Source organism: Pseudopodoces humilis, chromosome 27 (genome assembly GCF_049639895.1).
Source record: "Pseudopodoces humilis isolate 2021_Gansu_Grassland_sample_001 chromosome 27, ASM4963989v1, whole genome shotgun sequence".
NCBI classification, from domain to species: Eukaryota; Metazoa; Chordata; class Aves; order Passeriformes; family Paridae; genus Pseudopodoces; species Pseudopodoces humilis.
In genome coordinates, this window is record NC_142226.1 from 3,603,233 (window position 1) to 3,623,884 (window position 20,652).

Sequence of the window (20,652 nt, forward strand, 5' to 3'; positions counted from 1 at the left end):
GGTGTCATGTTGTGCCTCCTGCGTGGCACTGCTGAAACCAGGGACACTAAAGAGATGGAATGTGCTTTTTGCCTGTTTTCTGTAATGGAACATGGAAAGCCGGGACACAACACTACGGTCTTGGTACAGCCACTTTATTTTTCACCGCAGAATGCAGCGTGTACATTTTGGGGAACTGTCGTCGTTTTTTGTTTTGCACCAAGCCGTGTCCTGCTTTCCTCGGGTGTCTGAAAACAAACTGCGGATCGTTTTTCAAAGAACAGGGTTCTGTTTTACTGCTTCCCTGGCCGACTTTTCACACAGACTGAACGTGACTCCCCATGTTGGCACCGGGGTTCCACCACCACACTTGAATGCAGAAATCGGACATTTTTTATCTCGGATTGGGTTAAAAAGCAGAAGGGAAGGTTCCGGCCACGCCGAAGCAGCGAACTATAATTGAAAATACATTTATTTGACATTTTTCCAGGCACAGCTAGGGCTTAGCGCGCCCTGAGGCGCCGGGCAGCCAGGCCGGGGCCGCGCCCCCACCCTGGCTGACAGCGGAGCCAGCCAATCACGACTCGCGCTCCCGCCGTGACTTCTCCTCCCGCCACTCAAACTGCCCAATCAGCAAGCGGGGGGGTTAACGGATCGTCCTGTGCCAACGTCGGCGGTCAAACGCGCCAATGGACAGAGGGCGGGCTCGTTACCAATGAGATCAAAGAGGTGGCGTAATTGCGACACGCTATTGGTGATTTCACTTGTCAGTCACCGCCGCCAGTGCCGGTGGTTGGCTGGCGGGGAGGAGGGGGCTTCCGGGGGCGGGGAAACTATATTAAGGCCGGACAAAGGCGGCGGCGAGGCCGTCCACCTCGCCGCCATTTTGCGCAGCGGGCGCTGAGGAGCAGCAGCCGCCGCGGCTGGAGCTGTTTTTTCGTCTCCGTCTCCTCCCTCCGGTACACCATGTCGCGAGATCGCTTCCGTAGCCGTGGCGGCGGTGGCGGTGGCTTTCATCGGCGCGGCGGTGGTGGCGGCCGCGGCGGCCCCAACCACGATTTTCGCTCTCCGCCGCCCGGCATGGGCATGGGACAGAACCGCGGCCCGATGGCGGGCGGCCCGCAAGGCCCGGGCGGTCCGCCGGGAGGAGGGCCGAAGCCCGAACCACCGAAGCCGCCCACGTCCACCTCTGCTCCGCCATCTTCATCCTCTTCAGCCTCCGCCACCACGGCGGGACCCACCGGCAGCCAGGCGGGAGCGCCTCCATCCTCTGCGCTTCCCGCGGGGCAGCAGCCACCGCAGCAGCCGCCGGTTTCGGCTCCCTCCTCGTCTCCCTCTGGTCCACAGCCGCAATCAAAGCCTAGCCCTAGCCCCACGCCGGCCGGCGGCCTTAAGAAAGGACAAGGACAGTCTTCCGGCGGCGGCCCCAAGGGACCGGGCGGCCCGCAGCAGGGGCCGCATAAGGGCGGCCCAGGGCATCGCGGCGGACCGGGCGGAGAGCCGCGGGGCCGCGGGCAGCAGCACCAGGGCCAGCAGAGCCTAGGGACACAGCAAGGTTCGGGAGAAAGAAGCGAGAAGCTGTCGGACGAGGTGAGTCACGGCCCCCCCCTCCGCTTACGTCCCTCAGGCACAAGATGGCGGCGACTCCGCGCTCCCGCGCCGCCATCTTGAGGGGAGGAGCGGGGGAGAGGCGGCGGCGCCTCCGCGGGACCCGAGTTGGTCTCCGGTGTCAGGGCGGTCCCGGGGCTGCAGTTTGCGTCCCATCGCGTTGCCTGGGGCTGCGGTTTGGGTTCCCTCGAGGTGGCACGGGACTATGATTTGGGTCTTCTCGCGGTGCCTCTGGTGGTCCCGGGGCTGCGGATTGGACCCCTTCGCAGTGCCCGGGCGGTCCTGGAATGGCGTTTTGGGTTTTGCGGGGGTGCTCAGGGCTCCCCGCAATTCTGTGTGCGGCACTCAGTGGTGGTTCGAACTGGTCTGATTCTTTGTAGGGGTTTAAAGCGAACCTTTCTCTGCTGAGACGGCCCGGGGAGAAGACGTACACACAGCGCTGCCGGTTGTTTGTTGGGAATTTGCCTGCGGATATCACAGATGAAGACTTTAAAAGGCTGTTTGCCAAATACGGGGAGCCGGGAGAGGTTTTTATCAACAAGGGAAAAGGCTTTGGATTCATTAAATTGGTAGGCATTCATGTTGTGTGTTTTCCCGTTCTCGCGATGTGGTGATGTACAGCTTAGTTTTCTAAAACTGGGTTTTGCACTTCCCCTAGGAATCTAGAGCTCTTGCAGAAATCGCAAAGGCAGAGTTGGACGATACCCCCATGAGGGGCCGGCAGCTCCGTGTTCGCTTTGCCACTCACGCCGCTGCCCTGTCGGTGCGGAACCTCTCACCCTACGTGTCCAACGAGTTGCTCGAGGAAGCTTTTTCCCAGTTCGGTCCGGTGGAAAGAGCTGTTGTGATTGTAGATGATCGAGGTAGATCAACAGGAAAAGGCATTGTTGAGTTTGCATCAAAGCCAGCCGCAAGGAAAGCATTTGAACGGTGTACTGAGGGGGTATTTTTGCTGACAACGTAAGTACTTTGGCAGGATTTTCTAGTTTTAAGCTGAATAAAACCTGTAGCGTTCTAGCTTTTCAGAATAAAGGCTTTTAGAGGAGTAAAACGAGTATTTTCTGTTCAGTACTCCCAGGCCAGTTATTGTGGAACCATTGGAACAACTGGATGATGAAGATGGTCTTCCAGAAAAGCTTGCTCAGAAGAATCCAATGTATCAAAAGTAGGCACTGTCTTTTAATATAAACAGGGTATTAATGATGTTTTAAATAGTACTGTCTCTGAAATTGAGGAATATGGAAAATTTTTCAGAAACAGGCTTTTGATACTTGGTTGTGTTTCCAGTTCTTGGGTTTTTTTTATGTTTTTAGTTTAAAGTATCATAATGATTTGTTTAGTGTATTCACCAAGTGTTACACAAGAAGTTTTCTACATCGTATTACAAAGAAATAACTCGACAGATGGTTTTGGTGTATGTAGAAACTTGAAAAATCAGGCTTGAACTGTTTCATGCTATTGTTGAAAGCTGTCATCTCCCTTAAGGCATGTCTTGGGTTGATGATCCCATGGGGAGTTTGAAAATTTACATTCATGGTTTGAAATGAGAAATAAAGTAAAATTTTAACTCATTCCATGATTTGTATAAATTTGTTGCATGTGGATTTGCCTTATGAGCTGACTGCTGGCATAAAGGGACAAAGAGTTTAGAGGAGTTTTAAAGAGTCAAGAGAAATCTTCCAAAACAGTAGGTTTGTGGTAGAATCAGTATATTAAACTTGTAGGAATTTTATAATTTTGTAGGTCATAAAAGGGAGGGCAGGGAGGAAGTTCTAGTCAGTCTTGCTTGTCTTAGAAAAGGTTCAAAATTCCTTGCTTTGATCAAAAATTGGAAGTGGTTTAGAGGCAGCTTTGAGGGCAATGTGGATTAATACAGTATTCCAAAACGTTGAAATACTTTATATTGGTAATGTAGGGAAAGCTTTTGAGCTTGACAGTTTCGTTTTATAAATTATTGAATTTAAAATTCGAGTTTACTTATATGACAACCTGTTGGCCCTCAGGCGTTTTTGGAACTATTCAAATGAAAGTGAAGGCTGTCATTTGCCTTTGACACAGAGTGCTTTGGCACGGGAGAAATCCACCTTGTTTGTGTCTGCTTGGGCAAAAGCCTGTCTTGTTTGAGGATTTTGCACCTGCAGTTGTCAGCAGTGAAGTGTCTAAAGGTAGTTAAGAATGAGGCAAACAAGTAGTAGGACTCTGAAGATTTTCTTGGATGTGATAGTGCAGGAGTCTGCATGTGTGCTGTGATAATTATTTGTATTCGGTGTGTAAGATGTAGCACTTCCATCACAGCCAGTTGTCAGGTATTCTCTGGGCTCCCTTGATATTCCCTGATAACTGGGTTATTTTGCCTGTGATCTTGTATTGACCTTGAGTTTCCAGGGTTGCCCACTCTTCAAGTATCTTCCTTTCTGCAGGGAGAGAGAGACTCCTCCCCGTTTTGCTCAGCCTGGCAGTTTTGAATTTGAATATTCGCAGAGATGGAAATCTTTAGATGAAATGGAAAAGCAGCAGAGAGAGCAAGTGGCAAAAAACATGAAAGATGCCAAGGACAAACTTGAAAGTGAGATGGAAGATGCTTATCATGAGCATCAGGCAAACCTCTTGCGTCAAGGTAATTGGTTCTGAATTCTTACTATCTTTTTGCTTTAAACGCTGACTGAAATATATGGCTCTTCAATTGTTTAGTGAATAAATACATGCTCTGACTACGAACTTGAGAATTTCAGAGGTACAGAGAAACTAGAAGTTTTTGGTATTTATTTCAGTGGTGTATTGGTAAGAACAGTGACACTGGAACGTACTTCTCTGCCACAGTGCAGCTGAGGCAGATCTAATTCAGATATAGTTAAAATGTGATGTTTTGCTAAAAAGCTGCTCACAGACTTCATTCCTGCAGACCTCATGAGGCGTCAGGAGGAGCTGAGGCGTATGGAAGAACTTCATAATCAGGAAATGCAGAAACGCAAGGAAATTCAGCTGAGGTTAGTTTGCTTTCATGGGATTTTATTTAAAGTTACATTTATGCTTTTTTTTTTGCCAATTACATACATACAAAAGTTTTCATTTTTCAAGAAATGCCATTGCTGCTTCAGTTTGTGTTTGTGAAATTGAACTGCTATGTAAGTTTCTCCTCAAATGTTTGAGCATCATAGAGTATGTTGTTTTTTTTCTGAAGTGTAGTCATTTAGTGCCTTTATGTTGCTGGAGCAAATGATGTTGGTGTGTGTTCAGTGTGCTCCACTCCTGGGGTTTAACAGTCTGCTTTGGGATGACCAGGCAGGAAGAGGAGCGTCGCCGGCGGGAGGAGGAGATGATGATCCGTCAGCGGGAAATGGAAGAGCAGATGAGAAGACAGAGGGAAGAGAATTATAGTAGAATGGGTTACATGGATCCAGTAAGTGACATCGTGGTGGGTTTGGGATATATTACCATGTTCAGGAATTTTGTTGATGTATTTTCAAAATCGCTGTGTTTTGCTTCCTTTGGGTTGGCAATTGTTCTGTGTTTGTGTATGGGCAGTGGCAGTAGTTGGCTGTATATGTGCTTTGTCTCCTGAAAAGTTTGGATTTTTTGGTTGATTATCCAAGTTAAAAATGGTTTCTTCTATGCAGAGGGAACGAGACATGAGAATGGGTGGTGCTGCCACAATGAACATGGGAGGTAAAGAGTCTTCTAAGTAATTACTTCATGTGCCTAACTTAAGAATTGTCAGAATATGATTATATATTTCTCTCTCTTAGATCCTTATGCTTCAGCAGCCCAGAAATTCCCACCTCTGGGAGGTGGTGGCGGCATAGGTTATGAAGCTAATCCGGGAGTTGGCCAAGCAGCCATGAGTGGTTCTATGATGGGAAGTGACATGGTAACGTATCCTGTGGTGGCTTTAGCTTAGCACAAGGGAGTTGTTGTGGTTGGGAATGAGTTCTCCAGTGTTCGGATGGTTGTGGAAATGTCACTGTTAACTGCTGACTCTCTTGTCAGGTGTTTAACACAGGACAACGTGGCAGCGTGTAGCACTAGAGTAGTTGATAACCTTTATGGTAGCTTACACAGTCAGAAATTTTAAGTGAATTCAAATGTGCTCTACAGCATATTTGCAATTAACCGACTTCATTGGACTTTGGAAATTCTGCGTCACTGTTGGGCTTGGAAGGATTTTTTATGAATTCTAGAGAATCTGACAAATTTCATCAAAATACTTAATGTGGTAGCTTTTCAGTAATTTGATGTTCTGTATTGATGGACAAGAGATTTTTTTGTTCTCCTTCCCAATGTAACACTGTTTTGGCCCTTCCAAGCCTAGGTGGGCTGGATGCATGTTGGTCTGGGTGTGCTGTTCAGTCCAAAATCTGCGCTCAGGTCTGTTCCAGCAGCAGATTAATTTAAGTAATCAAGGGTAAACAGCATATCCCTCAGTCTGTGCTGATGTTGCTGTAGAAGAGCAGAAATGCTGGTTTTTAGCTTCAGGCATGTTCCAGCTATCCTGGACTATAGCCATTTGTGGTTCCTGTCTCCCAAAGGAATGATAAGCCTGGTCTGTTTTCCTGTGTTGGGCATGACACAAAGGTGTAGAGCCTGTTAAAACTACAGCATATCTCCTGTTCAGAGGTATGTTTCCAAACTACTAATTTCTGGCACACTACATGTGTGACTGGGCTTGGAGCCTGCTTGGTGTTCCTACACTGAAACACCATGGATGTAGATTACAGAAGTGCTTAATGGGCAGGATGGGAATCTGTTGGCTTAGGTGGCGATAAACCAGTGTGCCTTCACCCTCCTGAAAGGGTGTACACTTGTAGTATAAGCTGAACTAAATGAGTTTTGGGTGGGTTTAGGCCTCTGGCTTAATGAGCTGAGCTACCATAGTAGCTTGTCAGATATCTTCTGTTTCATCTTTTTGGGGAACATATCTTTGGAATGGTAACTTCACAGAGCATCATTGATTCAGTAGATAGTGCTGTTGGCCTAAAGGTATCTCAATAACTTACTGATATGTAAGCAGTTCCTGAGCTTCCTGTGAGCAGTTAGGCAGTGTGTGGTGGTACTATGTACATTTTTCTCCTGAAGACCATGGTACAGGTGCATGGTGAACTTGTGTAGTCCCTGAAATGTGATCTGGTCAAAAGAAGTGACAGTGAGGTGGATTAACTGCCTTGAGTTTCTTAGGCTGGGGATCTCTGCCACACAATGCTGTCGCAGTTTCTGGGCTGATACCTTTAAATAGAGCTGGAGATGAGCTGAAGCTGCCATGAATTAGGTAGAAATAACCTAAGTAATATTTGTGAAACTCCTTTCTTGAAAGGGTTGATGCTGACATTCAGAAGTCAGGAGCTCTCAAGTGTGCATTTTCAGTTGCAGATACTTTCTGTAACTAACCACCTACCATTGTTCTGTTACTCAGTAGTGGGAACCTTGGTTGAAATGAAAATTTAAAGTTCTCTTTGACCTCATAATGTGTAAGTTCTGTAGATTGAATGCTGATCACACCTAGTAATACAGTAACTGAACGAAGTACATACAACTAGAGAGGTACTAGTAAATAGACCTGAAGTCTGCTTTATTGCAGAGTAACTTAGCTGTTACACCTTGGTGTGAAACCTTTCAATTGCTGTGAAGCTGTGAATTTTTCAAGAGCTTGTGGTGAAGGTGGGGTGGGAAGGGAGATACTGCTTGGATGCACACAACCCTCTGTGCATTGCTCTTAACTGGAAATACTGAATGCTTGGAACATGTTTCACATCTGATGCAGCACCAGCAGCTCTGGATTACGTTGGGTTTGAACAAATGCCAGTCTTTGCTCGAGCAGTTGTGTTGGTTAGGTAGAGCACTGGTCAGTAGCATTTTTCACTTTTTTTTTTTCTTCTTGCAATGCAGTAGTGCTCACAATGAGTTTTGGTACTGCCAAAGGCCTCTGCAGTTTAGTCAGCAGACTGTAGTCTTAACCCCATCTTGAAAAGCACATGGTCTCTAGACAGCACATGCCAGTTCTGGTGAGTAGGCATTCTGTTACATTTGATGAATGTCAGCTCCTCCTTCAGCCAACTGGAGCTGCATTCTCTCATTAGGCTTATTTGGAAATGACAGTGATGTAATCTGGGCTTTTACTGCACTAAAGGTGAGAAGTTTGCAAGCTATTGCATTAACTTGGTTGAAAATTTTGCTAGAGCTCATTTGGAAAAGTTGTTAATTCACATCTGCACTAATGCTTACCTTTCTAGCACTGCAGGGAGGATCTGTTCTTTGTAACAGATGTATGAGAATGCATCAAGTGGGAACATACCTCAAGGCATGTATTACAATAAACTAATTTTTAAATTACCCTTTTTTCCTTTCTATGTTCCCGGTACCTGTGGATCGGCTCAATGGTGATTGTATCGACGAACCTTGACTACGGAACCTTCTAAAAATATATACTTAACACACATGGACATCAACTACTTATAATGAACTGTTAATTCTGTTCCAATAGCGTCCTGAACGCTTTGGGCAGGGAGGTGCGGGGCCCGTGGGTGGCCAGGGTCCTAGAGGAATGGGGCCTGGAGCACCAGCAGGATATGGTAGAGGGAGAGAAGAATATGAAGCCCCAAACAAAAAGCCCCGATTTTAGATGTGACCTGTAGTTTCATTCCAGTTTGTTTTTGTCTGTCTTGTTTAGACACCGACTTCTTAATTCTTGCATTTTAGTAAGAAAGCTACGTTTTTATGGATGTTAGAAACTTACTGACCTAATATTTGTAAGTGGTCTGTTTGGGCAAGTACAATTTAATTATGTAATGCAGTGTTTCAAAATCAAATTTAGCTGTTTTTTTGATGTATAACGTCCCTAACTTGATGGCAGTGTACCTTGTGCCACTGAATTCCCAAAGTGTACCAACCTTTTTTTTACTGTGCTTCAAATAAATAGAAAACTAAATGTAGTAACTCTTCTTGCCAGTCATGGTTAACGTGGGAAACAAGGCTGAATACCACACCTGCCACAGTAACCTGAGAGCCTCGAGCTGAGGTCGGACCTAGACCAGGGTGTGGAACTGCAGTGAAGAGTGAGATCACTTCCAACAGTGCCTCTCTAGCCAAAGATTGGGTTAAATTGTAGCCAAACTTTGCAGTAGGTGCAGATTTTTTGAGCAGTAATTGTGCTGCAATAAGGAAGCAAATGGAAATTTTAAAAATGCTGTAAGATACATTATTTAAAGCTTCACTGCAAGCAGTGCAGTAATGAATTCCATATTTTAGCTATGGGTGGTGGGATGGTAGCACTTACCACCCTGGCAGTTGCTGCTTGGAATCTTTTAAAGACTTTAAGCAGAAGACTAGCAATGGTTATTTTAAAATAAAGTCATAGAATGCCTTGTATCGGCTGACTTCCTCACTAAAGGATTGTTGATGTGATATTTATATGCTCTTAAGCTGTTTTGAGATTACAGGATCTGGCCTTGCTCCATATTGTACACCTGCCTGAAATTGCTTGGCAAAAAGACCAGAAGTGTTACTTGAGTGATTAAGGTTAACTTGCTTATGTCCTCATGCTAACAGTGGACTAATCTGCCTAGTTGAGAATACAATCATTTGTATTATGGGGACTGCAGGAACTATTCTTAAATTGTGTAGCTGGTGGGCAAATCCTAAAATCCTGTATGTAAAATACAGCAATCAGCTTGCTTGCATGATGGTTATCGCTCTTTTATTATTGATGTTTGGAGATAATGCTTCAAAAGTAGTATCTGAATCTGGAGTTTTAAGAGTTAATACTACACAGTGCAAATAAACTCCCTTTAAGGTTCTTTTTGTAGAAGATCTGATGAATTCGTTAGTTTGCTGTTCATTTTATTAAGCCCCAGAAAAATTTCAAAGCATTCTGGACTCATTGGTAAAGTAGTTGCTTTGCTTATTATTACGATGTACCAGGTAAACTGGGAAGGTTGACTTCCCAGGGTCAAATACCTCAGTGTTAATGCAGGATACATCAACCTGCTTGGCACAAAGTAGGTAAACTTAGCTTGGCTGTACCTTCACATGATCCCCAACCACCGGAGTTTTGTGAATAGCTTTAATCTTTCCAATATCCTTCCATTCCTTGTGCTAAGCATTGGCTAATTCTAAATTCTCTGCTAAATTTTCCGTGTGGTTGAAACTTAAGTGTCAGATTGCAGGGTTTTAGGGCACATATGTCTGATCCCTTTTGAAGTGTACTGTTACCCCTTAAATGATGGAATAGCAAGTTGGGAAGGGCTGATACAGATAACACTGGTGTGGAACATGAAGCTCACTAAAGAGTGATTCAGCTTGTTTGGTGAATGCTTTTTGTTTACCCAGAAAAGTTTGGGGGTTGATAACATGCTACAACAATGAATTGCTCTTGAGGTAATATCAAATTGGCAGTTCCTAAACTGCAGACCAAGTATTTGGAAGTTACTTGTATTGGATAGTTTACAAATGAGCAGTATCGATGCAATTTGCATTATTGAAGCGGTTTTAAACAATATCTTTTCTGGAGGGTGTTCATGGGACACCCTCAAAAGGTGAAGGTGTCTGAGGTGGGAAATTCTGAACGTGAACATTAAATTAATTTTTTCAGTTTATTTTTCAGATTACATGTCATTCTTTATTAAAAGAGATGCTGGTGCATATCCTAAAGTATGTTCTTTTGTAGTTCTGTAACTTGGAAGAGAAAAGGATGCTGCTGTCTTTGTACCTTACAGAGCTTTTCTTTGGGTACCCCTGTTTTGTACGTAAGCTACTGTTGCTAGGTATTAAAATAGCTGAGCTGCAAAATCATTAGTAAATATATTTGAAAGATTTGGCAGTTTTCAAAACATCTGAAAGTTTGGTTTAATCTGGCTTTGTTGTAGCTGCATAAGCAGAATTTCTAAAACAAGTTCTGCTTTGAGTTGCATGTACTAAACAGGCATATGATGAACTAGCCAACTTCTTTTCAAGACCTTTTAAAGATAGTGTCTTAAAAGCTGGCAAACATGTCAACTTCAAAATGTGATAAAAGTTACTAAATGTGGGAGGCGAGAAAGTGACATTCCTTTGATCTGTTCCTATGAGGTTTTGGACTTCTTTCATAAACTCAGATTTATATAATTAAATCTTCTAAAATCAGAAAAGTGCTTTGCTGGTCAGACCTGTTTTTGGATGGTCTGGATCACGTAACATTTTTTTCTACTGGACTTGGAGGACATTGGCTGTTGCAATTTAGCTTGTTTTATCAAAATTGAGCCCATTTTGACACTTGGAGCTCTAAAAACTGCAGCAAGTAGAAACGTGTCGTTACACATATGTCTTCACACTTTCTCAGAAATGAATACAGAATAATCTTACCTTCTGGTGTAGATACATTACACTAATAATTTGTACAGCTGATGAGAAATTGAAAATGCTTTTGAGATTTTGTGGTATTTTTGTGGTAGACAAATTCATGGCTTCTCCTTGGCAACCATTTACTGTGGCAGCAAGTTTTTGCTGGAATTTGAGACTGCAATTTACACTTTAAACTAGTGGCCTGCTACATAACTGCACTTAGCCAGCATTTCTGCAGTTCATAACTGTGAGGAACGTAGTACCACAAATGGCAATGGACATTAGGACCCGGATGTAGTATTCCTGCTTGCTCCAAGATTCTCATTGCCGACTGCGTACAGGTAGGTAACAAGCAATATAATATAACTTGGTGACTTTCTATGTAATCTTATACAGTGGGTATTCTGACATCACACTTCTGACTGTGGAATTACAGTGCGGCACTTCATACCTGTATGCTGAGCTTGCATCAAATCTGCGTGGTTTTCGGTTTAAGCTTTTGTCTCATTCAGAGACAACAAGTAGTTACTGTGGTTCTTAGATAAGGATTTCCAGACCCGATTCCTCTGTACATACGACTTGGCTTGGGTGGATTTTTCTTATTTCTGATGTAACGAAGATATTCTTAAATGAGCACTGTGGGGAAGAGGGAATGTGATCTTAAACTCAGTTGAGTAGTTGACAAGGTGCTCTTAGTGCCTGGAAAAGAACACGTTTAAACTTTCTGTAGTGATGAAGTGGCCCATCTGCAGTTCATCCGTGTGTAGAGTCTTGGCTTGGTGGGAATGTGTTAGTAACCACTGCTCTTGCCTCGTGTGTGCTATGTGAGAGTCACCTCAAGCTACGGGTACAAGCAGCTCTGAGACTGATCGAGAATATTTTTGAGGACATAAATGAGTGCTTGATTGAATATCCCTGTGAGTTTCATAGAGCTTATTGGACATTGGAGTAGTCTTTATTTTAACCTTTGATTGACAAGCCTGATACATTCCTCTGCTTTAATTGACAGTGATGAGATTCTGTACTTCTGCCTCGTAGAGTCATCTTGTTAGTGTAATGTACGATTCCATTTTTCATCAGTCTTGGGATGTAATTCGAAACTCTTCATTACTAGAACTCCTGACTGTAGTGTTCCAGGATTAACATGCTTACGTTGCAAGACATTCAGACATGCTGATCTCCAGCTCTTTTGCATTAGCTCTTGAACCTGAATTTCAAAGACCCTTGTTCCAGTGAATGATCTGGCTCTTGTCTGATACTTAGTTTGTTTCACAGGTGTTGTAATGTGTTTTCCCTTACTCTGCAAAGTTCTGCTTTGCATACTTGTTTCTGGTATTATCGTCACTTCTGGACCCTTCTTTGTTACTTTCCAGGCAGGACTCTTGCTGGTGAACAGGGATCTGCTGGACAACATTGCCCTCCGCTGTAGCCACCTTTCCATGTTCCATTGAACCCTTGAAGTAGCAGGCGCACCATAAGATAATGACAACAGGTCTTTGGTTACACCACAGTGAGTGTAACCCATGCCAGCTGGTCACACAGTGACATCTTGTCGCAAAGTCAGTTTGGCTTTTCATGATGGTTTACCTGTGACTTGAATCCATTTTGTGATGGCTTATCCTTACCTGGGACTGGGATCCAGTAGCAAACCTGCTGGCAGCCGCTGTGCTGTCAGGTAGCAAAACTGAATTAGTGATCTTAAACCATTGCTCAAGATCTGACCTAAGTTTTTCCAGTGTGCTCTGGATACTTGACCTGCAGGAATGTCATGGAGGGGTTATTGGCACATCTGCCTCATTCTACGTATTTGAACTAAGCAGGTTTTTGACACTCTTGGAGCAAGCAATTTGTGACTGAACCATGGGGCTCAGACCAGTTCTGACTGCAGTAATGGAACTTGGTGTGGTAGCAAACTTAAGTCATGTCTGCTCTAAGTCAGTCTGTAACAAGTGGGTACAAGAAATGACATTCAAGTGCTTGCATTGTGTTTCATCTTGGTTTTATCTGTGTGTGAAATACACTTTTTCTCAAAAGCTTACCTGAAACTCAGAAGTGTGGTGTCAGAATACATCTGCGTACTGCTAGGCCCTCTGAGCAGAGCCTGGTGCTGGCAGGAGAGCACAGCACAGCGTGGATGGGGCTTTATTGTAACATTAAGCATACAAAGTGTTGATTTGCTTGCAGTTCTCCCCATAGCCAAACACTGAGGCCTGTGAGTAGTTTTAGGACTGGAGCAGTAATGGGGTTGCATGTCTCTGTTAATCATTGCCAGCTGCAGTGACATGATCAGGAAGGCCAGTGTTCTGTTCCATTATGTTCAATGAGGCTGACCATGTTGGGAAGGATGCATCCAAGTATGCTGCTCTGGGGAATCACTTGGCTTCTTCCTCTACATCAAGTTTTGGAATCAGCTAATTAGCTTCAGATTTTTTTTTCACTCTCCATACCAGCTAGTGGGGCTGTTAAATAGCTGCTGCTTGGAAAAGGAAAAAAGGGAGGATTGGCCTTCTCCCACCTGTGTCATTGCTGCTAGGTAATGATTGACACATTAGGACTTGGCTGTGCAATCCCGCAGTGGTCTGTGAACACCCCATCTCTATAAATGTTGCTTCTGAACACCAGTACGGAAGAGCTAATTGGGGAAGGTTGGGAAGAGTGTGGCTAGCAGGGAATCTGCAGTTTTCAAAGGATGCACAAAGATATAGTATCCCTTATGCATGGTGTTTGTTGCTATGGCAGAGAAAACAAAACGTGCATAACTCTCCTGCTCCCAAGGGCTGGGAGGAAACCCAGGTGGGTGGTGGGTTGGAGACTAAAGCCTGGAGTTGTCCCTGCCTCGTCACGTCATGCTGTGCCCGTGGTGGGATCTGCCTCCCATCTGGAGCTGTGCAGAGCCTTGTACCACATCCCCAGCTCTCACTATTGCAGGCTGCCCTCAGCTATAGTAAAAGGGGGTCTTCAGGAGGGAAGAACCTTGCTGAGGATAAAAGCAGAGACAGTGCCAACCTCTAGTGTCTGCCTTTGGCTTCTGAAGCACTTGTTGGACTGTAGAACACGAGGGCTCTAAGAGGCCAGGACCACTGCACTCCCTCAGGAAGGGGAAGAGAGGGGGCATTGCTACAGGAGACAAATAGGGTTGTAGAGTTGAGGCAGCTGACAAAATTAATGCCTTCACATAAGGGATAGTATACCTCTGGCTGCAGTCAAACATCACTGTGCTCAGACTGGGGTTATGGTTTGTGCTCAGGGTGCAGTTCTTCAGGCAACTGCCTGCATATTCCTTCAGCTCTTGATGAGTGTTTAGGCTAGCCTATTTCTGCCCCTTATTTTTCCACGTAATAGCTTGGAATAATTGCTAAGTTCCCCCTCATAACTAATCAGTCCATGTATGTTAAAACCTTCTTTTTAAGTTAGTTTTGAATGGTCACAATTTGCTGTGTATGACTCTAATAACTTGAGTTGTTATCCTTTAGGTGAAGATGAAAGCTGAGTGACACTGGAGTGCTCATCCATGGGAAGTAAGTATTGCTTTTTTTGTCTTGGATGGATGAAATAATAAAGGTTTTTGGGCGCCTGAGTATCTTTGAACTGGGGAACACTGGGAACCTGGGACGAATGGATACACTAAACGTGTAGGGTAGAACACAGTCCTTGTTGTCACATTCTGGGCTTGAGCAACCTGACTCCGCCTGGGCTTGGTATCTTGACAGCAGCAGCTAAAAATACCTTTCTAGATGTGGGTTTGTACAAAAGATTACAAAATCACTGTGGGTATAATAACTTGGGCATGTTTTTCCAGTTGAGGAGTCGAACATGAGCACATCCAGCATGGTACCCAGTGGTGTGTGGAGGGACCAAGGGAACAGGTGGACAAGTAAGTAGCTGGTGTCCTTACAGTGCTATGAAGGCTTGGTATCCCATCACGTTGAGCTGGGTTATGTAATTCCAGCCTGAATCAGTGATTAATCTCAATTTTATGTAAAGTTTATTCATCTTGCTTTTGTAGAGCCAAAATGTAACCGTTGTCTGAGGCTTTTCAGCCCTGCAGCAGCAAATAAATTCTGTCCTTTCTGTGCTGCAGGTGGTCAAACAAGAAATGACCATGCCTGTGCTCAGGCTACAGTTGGTGATTGTCAGCATGGGAAAAGGAAAATAGAGCAGCTGCTTCTCAGATGTTAATTCAACTAAACCTTGTTAAAAAGCTATTTGCTGAAATATTTTAACATTGAATTTAAAAAATAACCTGGTGTATAAATCAGCATGTACAGGAGCACAGCAAATAGTAGTTCAGGGAAATAAACCAACTTATAGAGCTGGAATTAATGACATTTTCCCTCTAATTTGCCACTAAACTACAAGGGGATACTTCAGCTATTTAAAATCTTGTTTGAGGAGCAACATGCTGAGTCCCTTAACTTGGGAGTCACAGGTAAGTAACAGTAGACCTGTAAGGTGTGAAGCCTATGGGATTCAGTGGGTAAATTCCTATTGAATCCTTTGTGGTTTGTCACTGCTGCTCCTTGCTGTGGGGTAGGAAAACACACAAAGCCATATCTGATCTCAAAAGTATATGAATTCTCTTAATTTAATCTCAAATCTGTTGTGAATACTTGAGAATATATAGCAGGCACATGGCCTGTGATTCTGAATGGTGATTCTGTGTCATGTAGTTTCTGCTGTTGTTTTCTGTGTTTCTTTCAGAATCTTCCTAATTGTGTGCTTTGCACTTGCAGAAAAAGAAGTCTGAGTGCAATGAAGAGGAACATAAAGCTTTTAAAAATAAAATACTTAAATATTTTTATAAATTATGTCTGTTTTATTCCAGAGGGTATTCAGTGAATAAGCAGTCTTGTCAGTGTGGAGTGGTGTGGCTGGGTCTGAGAAACACAATTTTCTGGAAATTTCAATCATTCCTTACTTCCATTTTGTGTGTTACAGTTTTGCATTGTAGAATTCCAAATATTTACCTGTGCCTGGTTGGTTTTTAGTAGCTTTGTTGGTGATGACTGTAGTAATTAAGCCTGAGATGCCAAAAGTTAGAGTTCTTTAGAAGTCAGAGCAGTGCTGGGTTTAGCTGTTGCAGCACAAATTACCATGGTTCATGTTGCTTCGCTTGATGCTTTGGCAGCTGCACTGTGCACATATATTGTGGTTCATGCTGTCACTTGTTAAATACAATACCTTGTTTAATTATCAAGTTGTTTAATATGTTGAAATACACCAGTGGTGGCTGTGCTCATTGTAGCAGGGTTTCCTCCTGCATTGGCACAAAGGGTCATGAACATATGTCTGGGACCTACTTTGCCAGATTAGAAACATGAAAATAAATCTAATTTCATGTCACAACATGGTGTGAAATGCTTGAGAGGGGTCTGAATGCCTGGGGGTGCTCGTGGCAGGGGGGGTTGGTGCTGCACTATGACCTGCTGCTGTTCTCTAAGGCAATCAGGTGCTGGGCGAGGACAATCTGAGGTGTTTCCACTATGTTTTTATGACTCTGGTATTGTCTGGATCCTGAAAAGGCTTCAGTGATGTTTGTGGCTCAGTAGCTGCTCTGCAGAGGCTGGGGTTCAGTGTCTTTGTCTCCACAGCTCCTGCAGCTTGTGCAGCCTTTTTTCTTCAGACTCTGTTATTTTCCAATAACTTGTCCTCATTTCCACTGCTGCAGCACTGTCTGCTTCCTGTGAGAAATTTGGAGCATTCCATGTGCTGAACTTTACCTCTTCAGCTCCCAGCTGTAAGCAAACTGCAGCCTGTGTCCTGTAGGGACAGGATCAGTTTTCCCTGGTGCTGGTGTTGGCTGTTACCATCACCCGGGGTGTCCTCTGGTGAGGCTGACACCTCGTTCTACCAAATAGTTCATTAAGTTGCTTCTGTAATCAATAAAAGATCAGAGGCTGAGAGCAGGTACACTTGAACATTATCCTGGGATAATCTTGACTGCTGCCCTGATGCCACTGCCCTGCACATGCACTGAGCTGCTGCACTCACTTTTTCAGGGTTTGATGTTTATTTTTAAATTTATTTCTGACCAAGGAGCTTTCCAAGTCATGAAGGCCTGCACCCTGCCCAGGCCTGTTGCTGTGTTTTGGTTTGAAAATCATAGGTGTTTGTTAAGGAAGGTAGGAATTTCTTTTGAAATGGAAAAGTGTAAACTCTTCTCCCCCCCCCCCCCCCAAATTATTACATTTTTAAAATCAAGGGCCTCTCAGGCAAAGAAGTGAATAACGGTTCTTTACTAGGAAAATTAAAATAAAAATGCAGTAGTACAAAAAAAACAAAAGCAAACCCACTGTCAGAGTCTGAATACAACCCTGTTGGTCAGGGTCTTAGTAGCAGTCTGACTAAATGGTGGCTGCAGTCCTCCTGGAGTGAGAACAGATGTGGTTCTGTTGAAGCAGTGATCCTGTAGAAGGGTGCAGTTTTTTTTTTCTGAAGGTCTAGCAGTCGTGGGGATAGGTCCAATCTTCTGGGCATCTAGTGGAGAAAAGCTAACTCTGCAGTGTTCTAACACAGATTATATCCAAATAAGAATATCCACCTCTTCCTGGGGTGGAGCATCTCACGGTGGGATGATGTAATTTTATCAGTCATGCAGTGAGACTCAATAGCCCATTAATAGAAGATATCCCCCTAGAGTTACGGGTCACAGATAAACAACACTGCCCCACCTGGTTTTAACAGATAGTAATAAAATACATACTATTAGTTAAATTTTGCATTACAGCCCAAGACATGCTGTCATTGCATGGTGTACCAACCTGAGCTGCAAATCATGTTGAGCAGCTGAAGGATCATGTGCTGCCAGGAGTAAAAATAGTGTCACTGCCACTGGTCCCTGTCCAGCCAGTGCCTGTGGCAGCCCATGCAACGTGGTGGCCGAGATGGGGTCGGTGCAGGCCCAGGCTGGCTGTGTGTCCTGTGCTTCCTCGTGCCTGGAAAACACTTCGGGCTCTCATGATTTATTTGCATTAAAAAAAAATATTTCCACTTGGATTACACAAACGACAGCGCCTGCGGCTCCGCTGGGCCTGGCTCTCGCCAGTGCTGGGCTGCCGTTCCTGGGAGGCTCGGCCAGTGCAGGCGGTGACGCAGAGGCCGGGGGAGCGCGGCCTCCCTGGGGCCAGAGCATCCTCGCTGCTGCTGCTGCCTGCTCGGTCCGGTTCCCTGGAGCCGTGCCCAGCGCTGCCTATACCTTGCTTGATCTGCGGTCCCCGCAGCTCCTGGCACCCATAGCCAGCAGGGGCTGCCGTGGGTCACACCCACTCACAAGAGCCCACGAAGCCCCAGCTGTGGGATTTGTTGCGGGGTGGGGGAGTTCCCTTTTTCCTCCAGCTCTATTTCGGTGGAAGGATGGTGCTGCTGGCAGGGACGTGTCATAATCTGGGGGGTGACGCTGCACATCTGAGCACCCCCTGCTGTGGCAGCACCCAAGGGTAAGGGGGGCCCTGTCCGTGCGGGGCCGGGGCTGGAGCGGGCGGGGACCAGAGCGGAGCAGGGCCAGGCTGAGCCGGGCACCGAGCGGGGCCGGGCCGGGCTGGGAACGGGGCCAGGCACGGGGCTGGACCGCTCCGCCCAGCTCCGCCCCCGGGCCCGCCCGTCCCGCCATGGCGGCGGCCTTCACCGCCCTCCGTGTCCTGCTCGGACTCTTCTTCTTCCTCACCGGCGCCCTGAAGGTCTCGGACTGGCTCTCCGCCGACCTGCACCGGCACATGGTGAGCACGGCCACGGGCTCGGGAGACGCAGGGCCGAGCCCGTGGGGAACGAGCAGGTTGGGGGTAAAGAGCACTTTGGCGTGCACGGCTGAGCTCCGGGGGAAAGGAAAAGGTTGGGGTGCAGGGCTGAGCTCCGGGGGAAACGTGCAGGGCTGACACTGTTGTGGTGTGGGGCTGAGCCTTGGGTGAGAATGAGCAGGTTGGGACTACAGGGGTTCATGGTGGAGCACTTTGGGTACAAGGCTAAGCCCTTCATAGTGCCTCAGCCTGAGTCCCTTGGAGTGCAGGACTGACCCCACTGGGGTGCGGGGTTACATCCCTTGGAGCACAGGGCTGATCCCCTTAGAGTGTGTGGTTATTTAGGATGCAGAGCTGATCCCCTTGGAGGACAGGGCAGGGCAGAGCAGACACACTGGAGGGGCTGTATCCCCTCAGGCCCAGGCTCAGGGCTGCCTCTCTCCCCTCCCACCCAGGCATCGGAGTTCGTGCGGTTTGCCAAGGTGTTTCCCCTGAAGGAGTTGGGCCTTGTGCCAGAGCCGGGCAGGTACCTGGTGGCTGTAGGCTGGCTGGAGGTGACGGCAGGGCTCTTGCTGGCATTTGGGCCCCAGCTGCTTCAGGAGATCAGCAACTTCATCCTCAGTGTCGTCATGATCGGTGAGAGCCAGCTGGGTGCCCATTGCCCATCGTGGGGTTTTGTGACTCCCTCAGCCAGAGACCCTTATTCCCACGCTCTGTTCCTTGTCCAGGTGCCATCTACACGCTGCTGGCGCTGCAGGAGCCGCTGGCCTTGTGTGCCCCGGCCACCCTCTGCCTGGGCCTCCTCCTGCTGCTCAACATCCGTGGGTACCCGGCTGCCCCCCGGCCCAAGTTCAAGTGATGAGAGGCAGGAAGGACAGAAGGCTCAGCCACTGGGAAGCAATGCCTTTATGGTATTTTCAGGGATGACATCGCATCCTGCAGGGTAACTTGCTTATGAGACAGTGATGCTGTGTGTTCTCTCCTGCCTCTGCCAGTGACTCTGGTGCTGGTTGTCCCCACACTGCGAGACCCGGGCTGTGGTATGGTGGCCATGGCACCACTGTGACACTGCCGTGGCACTGCTCCTGCAGCTCCGTTGCTAAACTCGCACAAGGTGTCCGGCTCTTTTCCAGCATTCGGCCACACTGAGCAGGGGCTGGCTCTGCTTTCTTGGGAGCTTTCAAATTTTGGAATAAAACCTCTTGTTTTTCACATTTTGCCTCCCTGTTTATCTCTGCCTCCCCCCCATGCTAAGCCTCAGGGATGTCCTGAGTGGTACAGGACATGTAAGGGGATGTCCTGGGGCTGGAGGACCCAGTCCCTGGGGCCAATGCCTGGACACCAGGCCTGGGGACATGTGGAAGCTGGTGAAGGAGCTGCCACAGAGGCAGATGGACAGTGGGGAGAGCACATCTAGGGTGGGATCCCTCAGACACCCACAGCAACCTGACAATGTGCCAGGCCCCTTGCTGTGCATCCAGGGAGTGACAGGATCAAGTGCCCAGGCAGGCATGTGCTTTTTGTGGATCTTGCTCCCACAGGGTGCCACCCCAGATGGGCACAGCAGTCTCAGCATGAACCACAGTTCATCTGAACCCTGTGTGTCTCCCAGTGAGGGGGCTGGGATGGCCTTGTGTGGAGTCTGGCTGTTGGGGTGAGCAAGGGGTGTAGGACACTGTTGTACAGCAGTGGGACCTGAACTACCTTGGGATGACATCTTTGGTGTCTCAAAGAAGCACACACAAATTGCAGGGCCACACAAAGCAGCGAGTCAGATGCTCACAGAGCTTGCAGGGGGGGTGGAGTGGGGAGGGCTGTAGGGCTGCTCCCCTTAAAACCAGCTTTGAAGGCAACAAAAGCACAAAGAGCCAGGAGGAGGCAAATTTCTACTTTGATCCTCTTGGGGCATCCCTCTTCTCCCCAGCTGCCAGGTGCAGTAACTTGACCCTCTGATGCTTTTGTCCAGGCGTGGGTGGGAGAAGGGCCCTGGGAACTGGTATTAGATGTGGCTCGTGGCACAGGG

At 46.5% G+C, this 20,652-nt stretch overlaps 2 protein-coding genes across 3 annotated transcripts; both read left to right on the forward strand.

The window, feature by feature from the left end:
- Positions 1–843: 843 nt before the first annotated feature.
- On the forward strand, positions 844–15,701 carry SFPQ (splicing factor proline and glutamine rich). Of its 2 annotated transcripts, XM_014258511.2 has the most exons (12): positions 844–1,569; positions 1,968–2,156; positions 2,246–2,547; positions 2,657–2,752; positions 4,008–4,204; positions 4,490–4,574; positions 4,870–4,987; positions 5,205–5,253; positions 5,334–5,455; positions 14,370–14,414; positions 14,696–14,770; positions 15,630–15,701. In XM_014258511.2, the coding sequence occupies exons 1-10, from the start codon at positions 946–948 to the stop codon at positions 14,388–14,390; spliced, it is 1,803 nt and encodes a 600-aa protein (XP_014113986.1). In that variant the 5' UTR covers positions 844–945; the 3' UTR covers positions 14,391–14,414; positions 14,696–14,770; positions 15,630–15,701. The 2 variants fall into 2 exon arrangements, with proteins under 2 accessions (XP_014113986.1, XP_087923484.1); XM_088067358.1 differs by lacking the exon at positions 15,630–15,701 and having other exon boundaries at positions 8,063–14,414.
- A 2,794-nt stretch (positions 15,702–18,495) lies between these two features.
- Positions 18,496–19,841, forward strand: TMEM35B (transmembrane protein 35B). The gene is made up of 3 exons (XM_005529776.2): positions 18,496–18,611; positions 19,085–19,265; positions 19,358–19,841. The coding sequence occupies exons 1-3, from the start codon at positions 18,504–18,506 to the stop codon at positions 19,486–19,488; spliced, it is 420 nt and encodes a 139-aa protein (XP_005529833.1). The 5' UTR covers positions 18,496–18,503; the 3' UTR covers positions 19,489–19,841.
- The last annotated feature ends 811 nt before the right edge of the window (positions 19,842–20,652 follow it).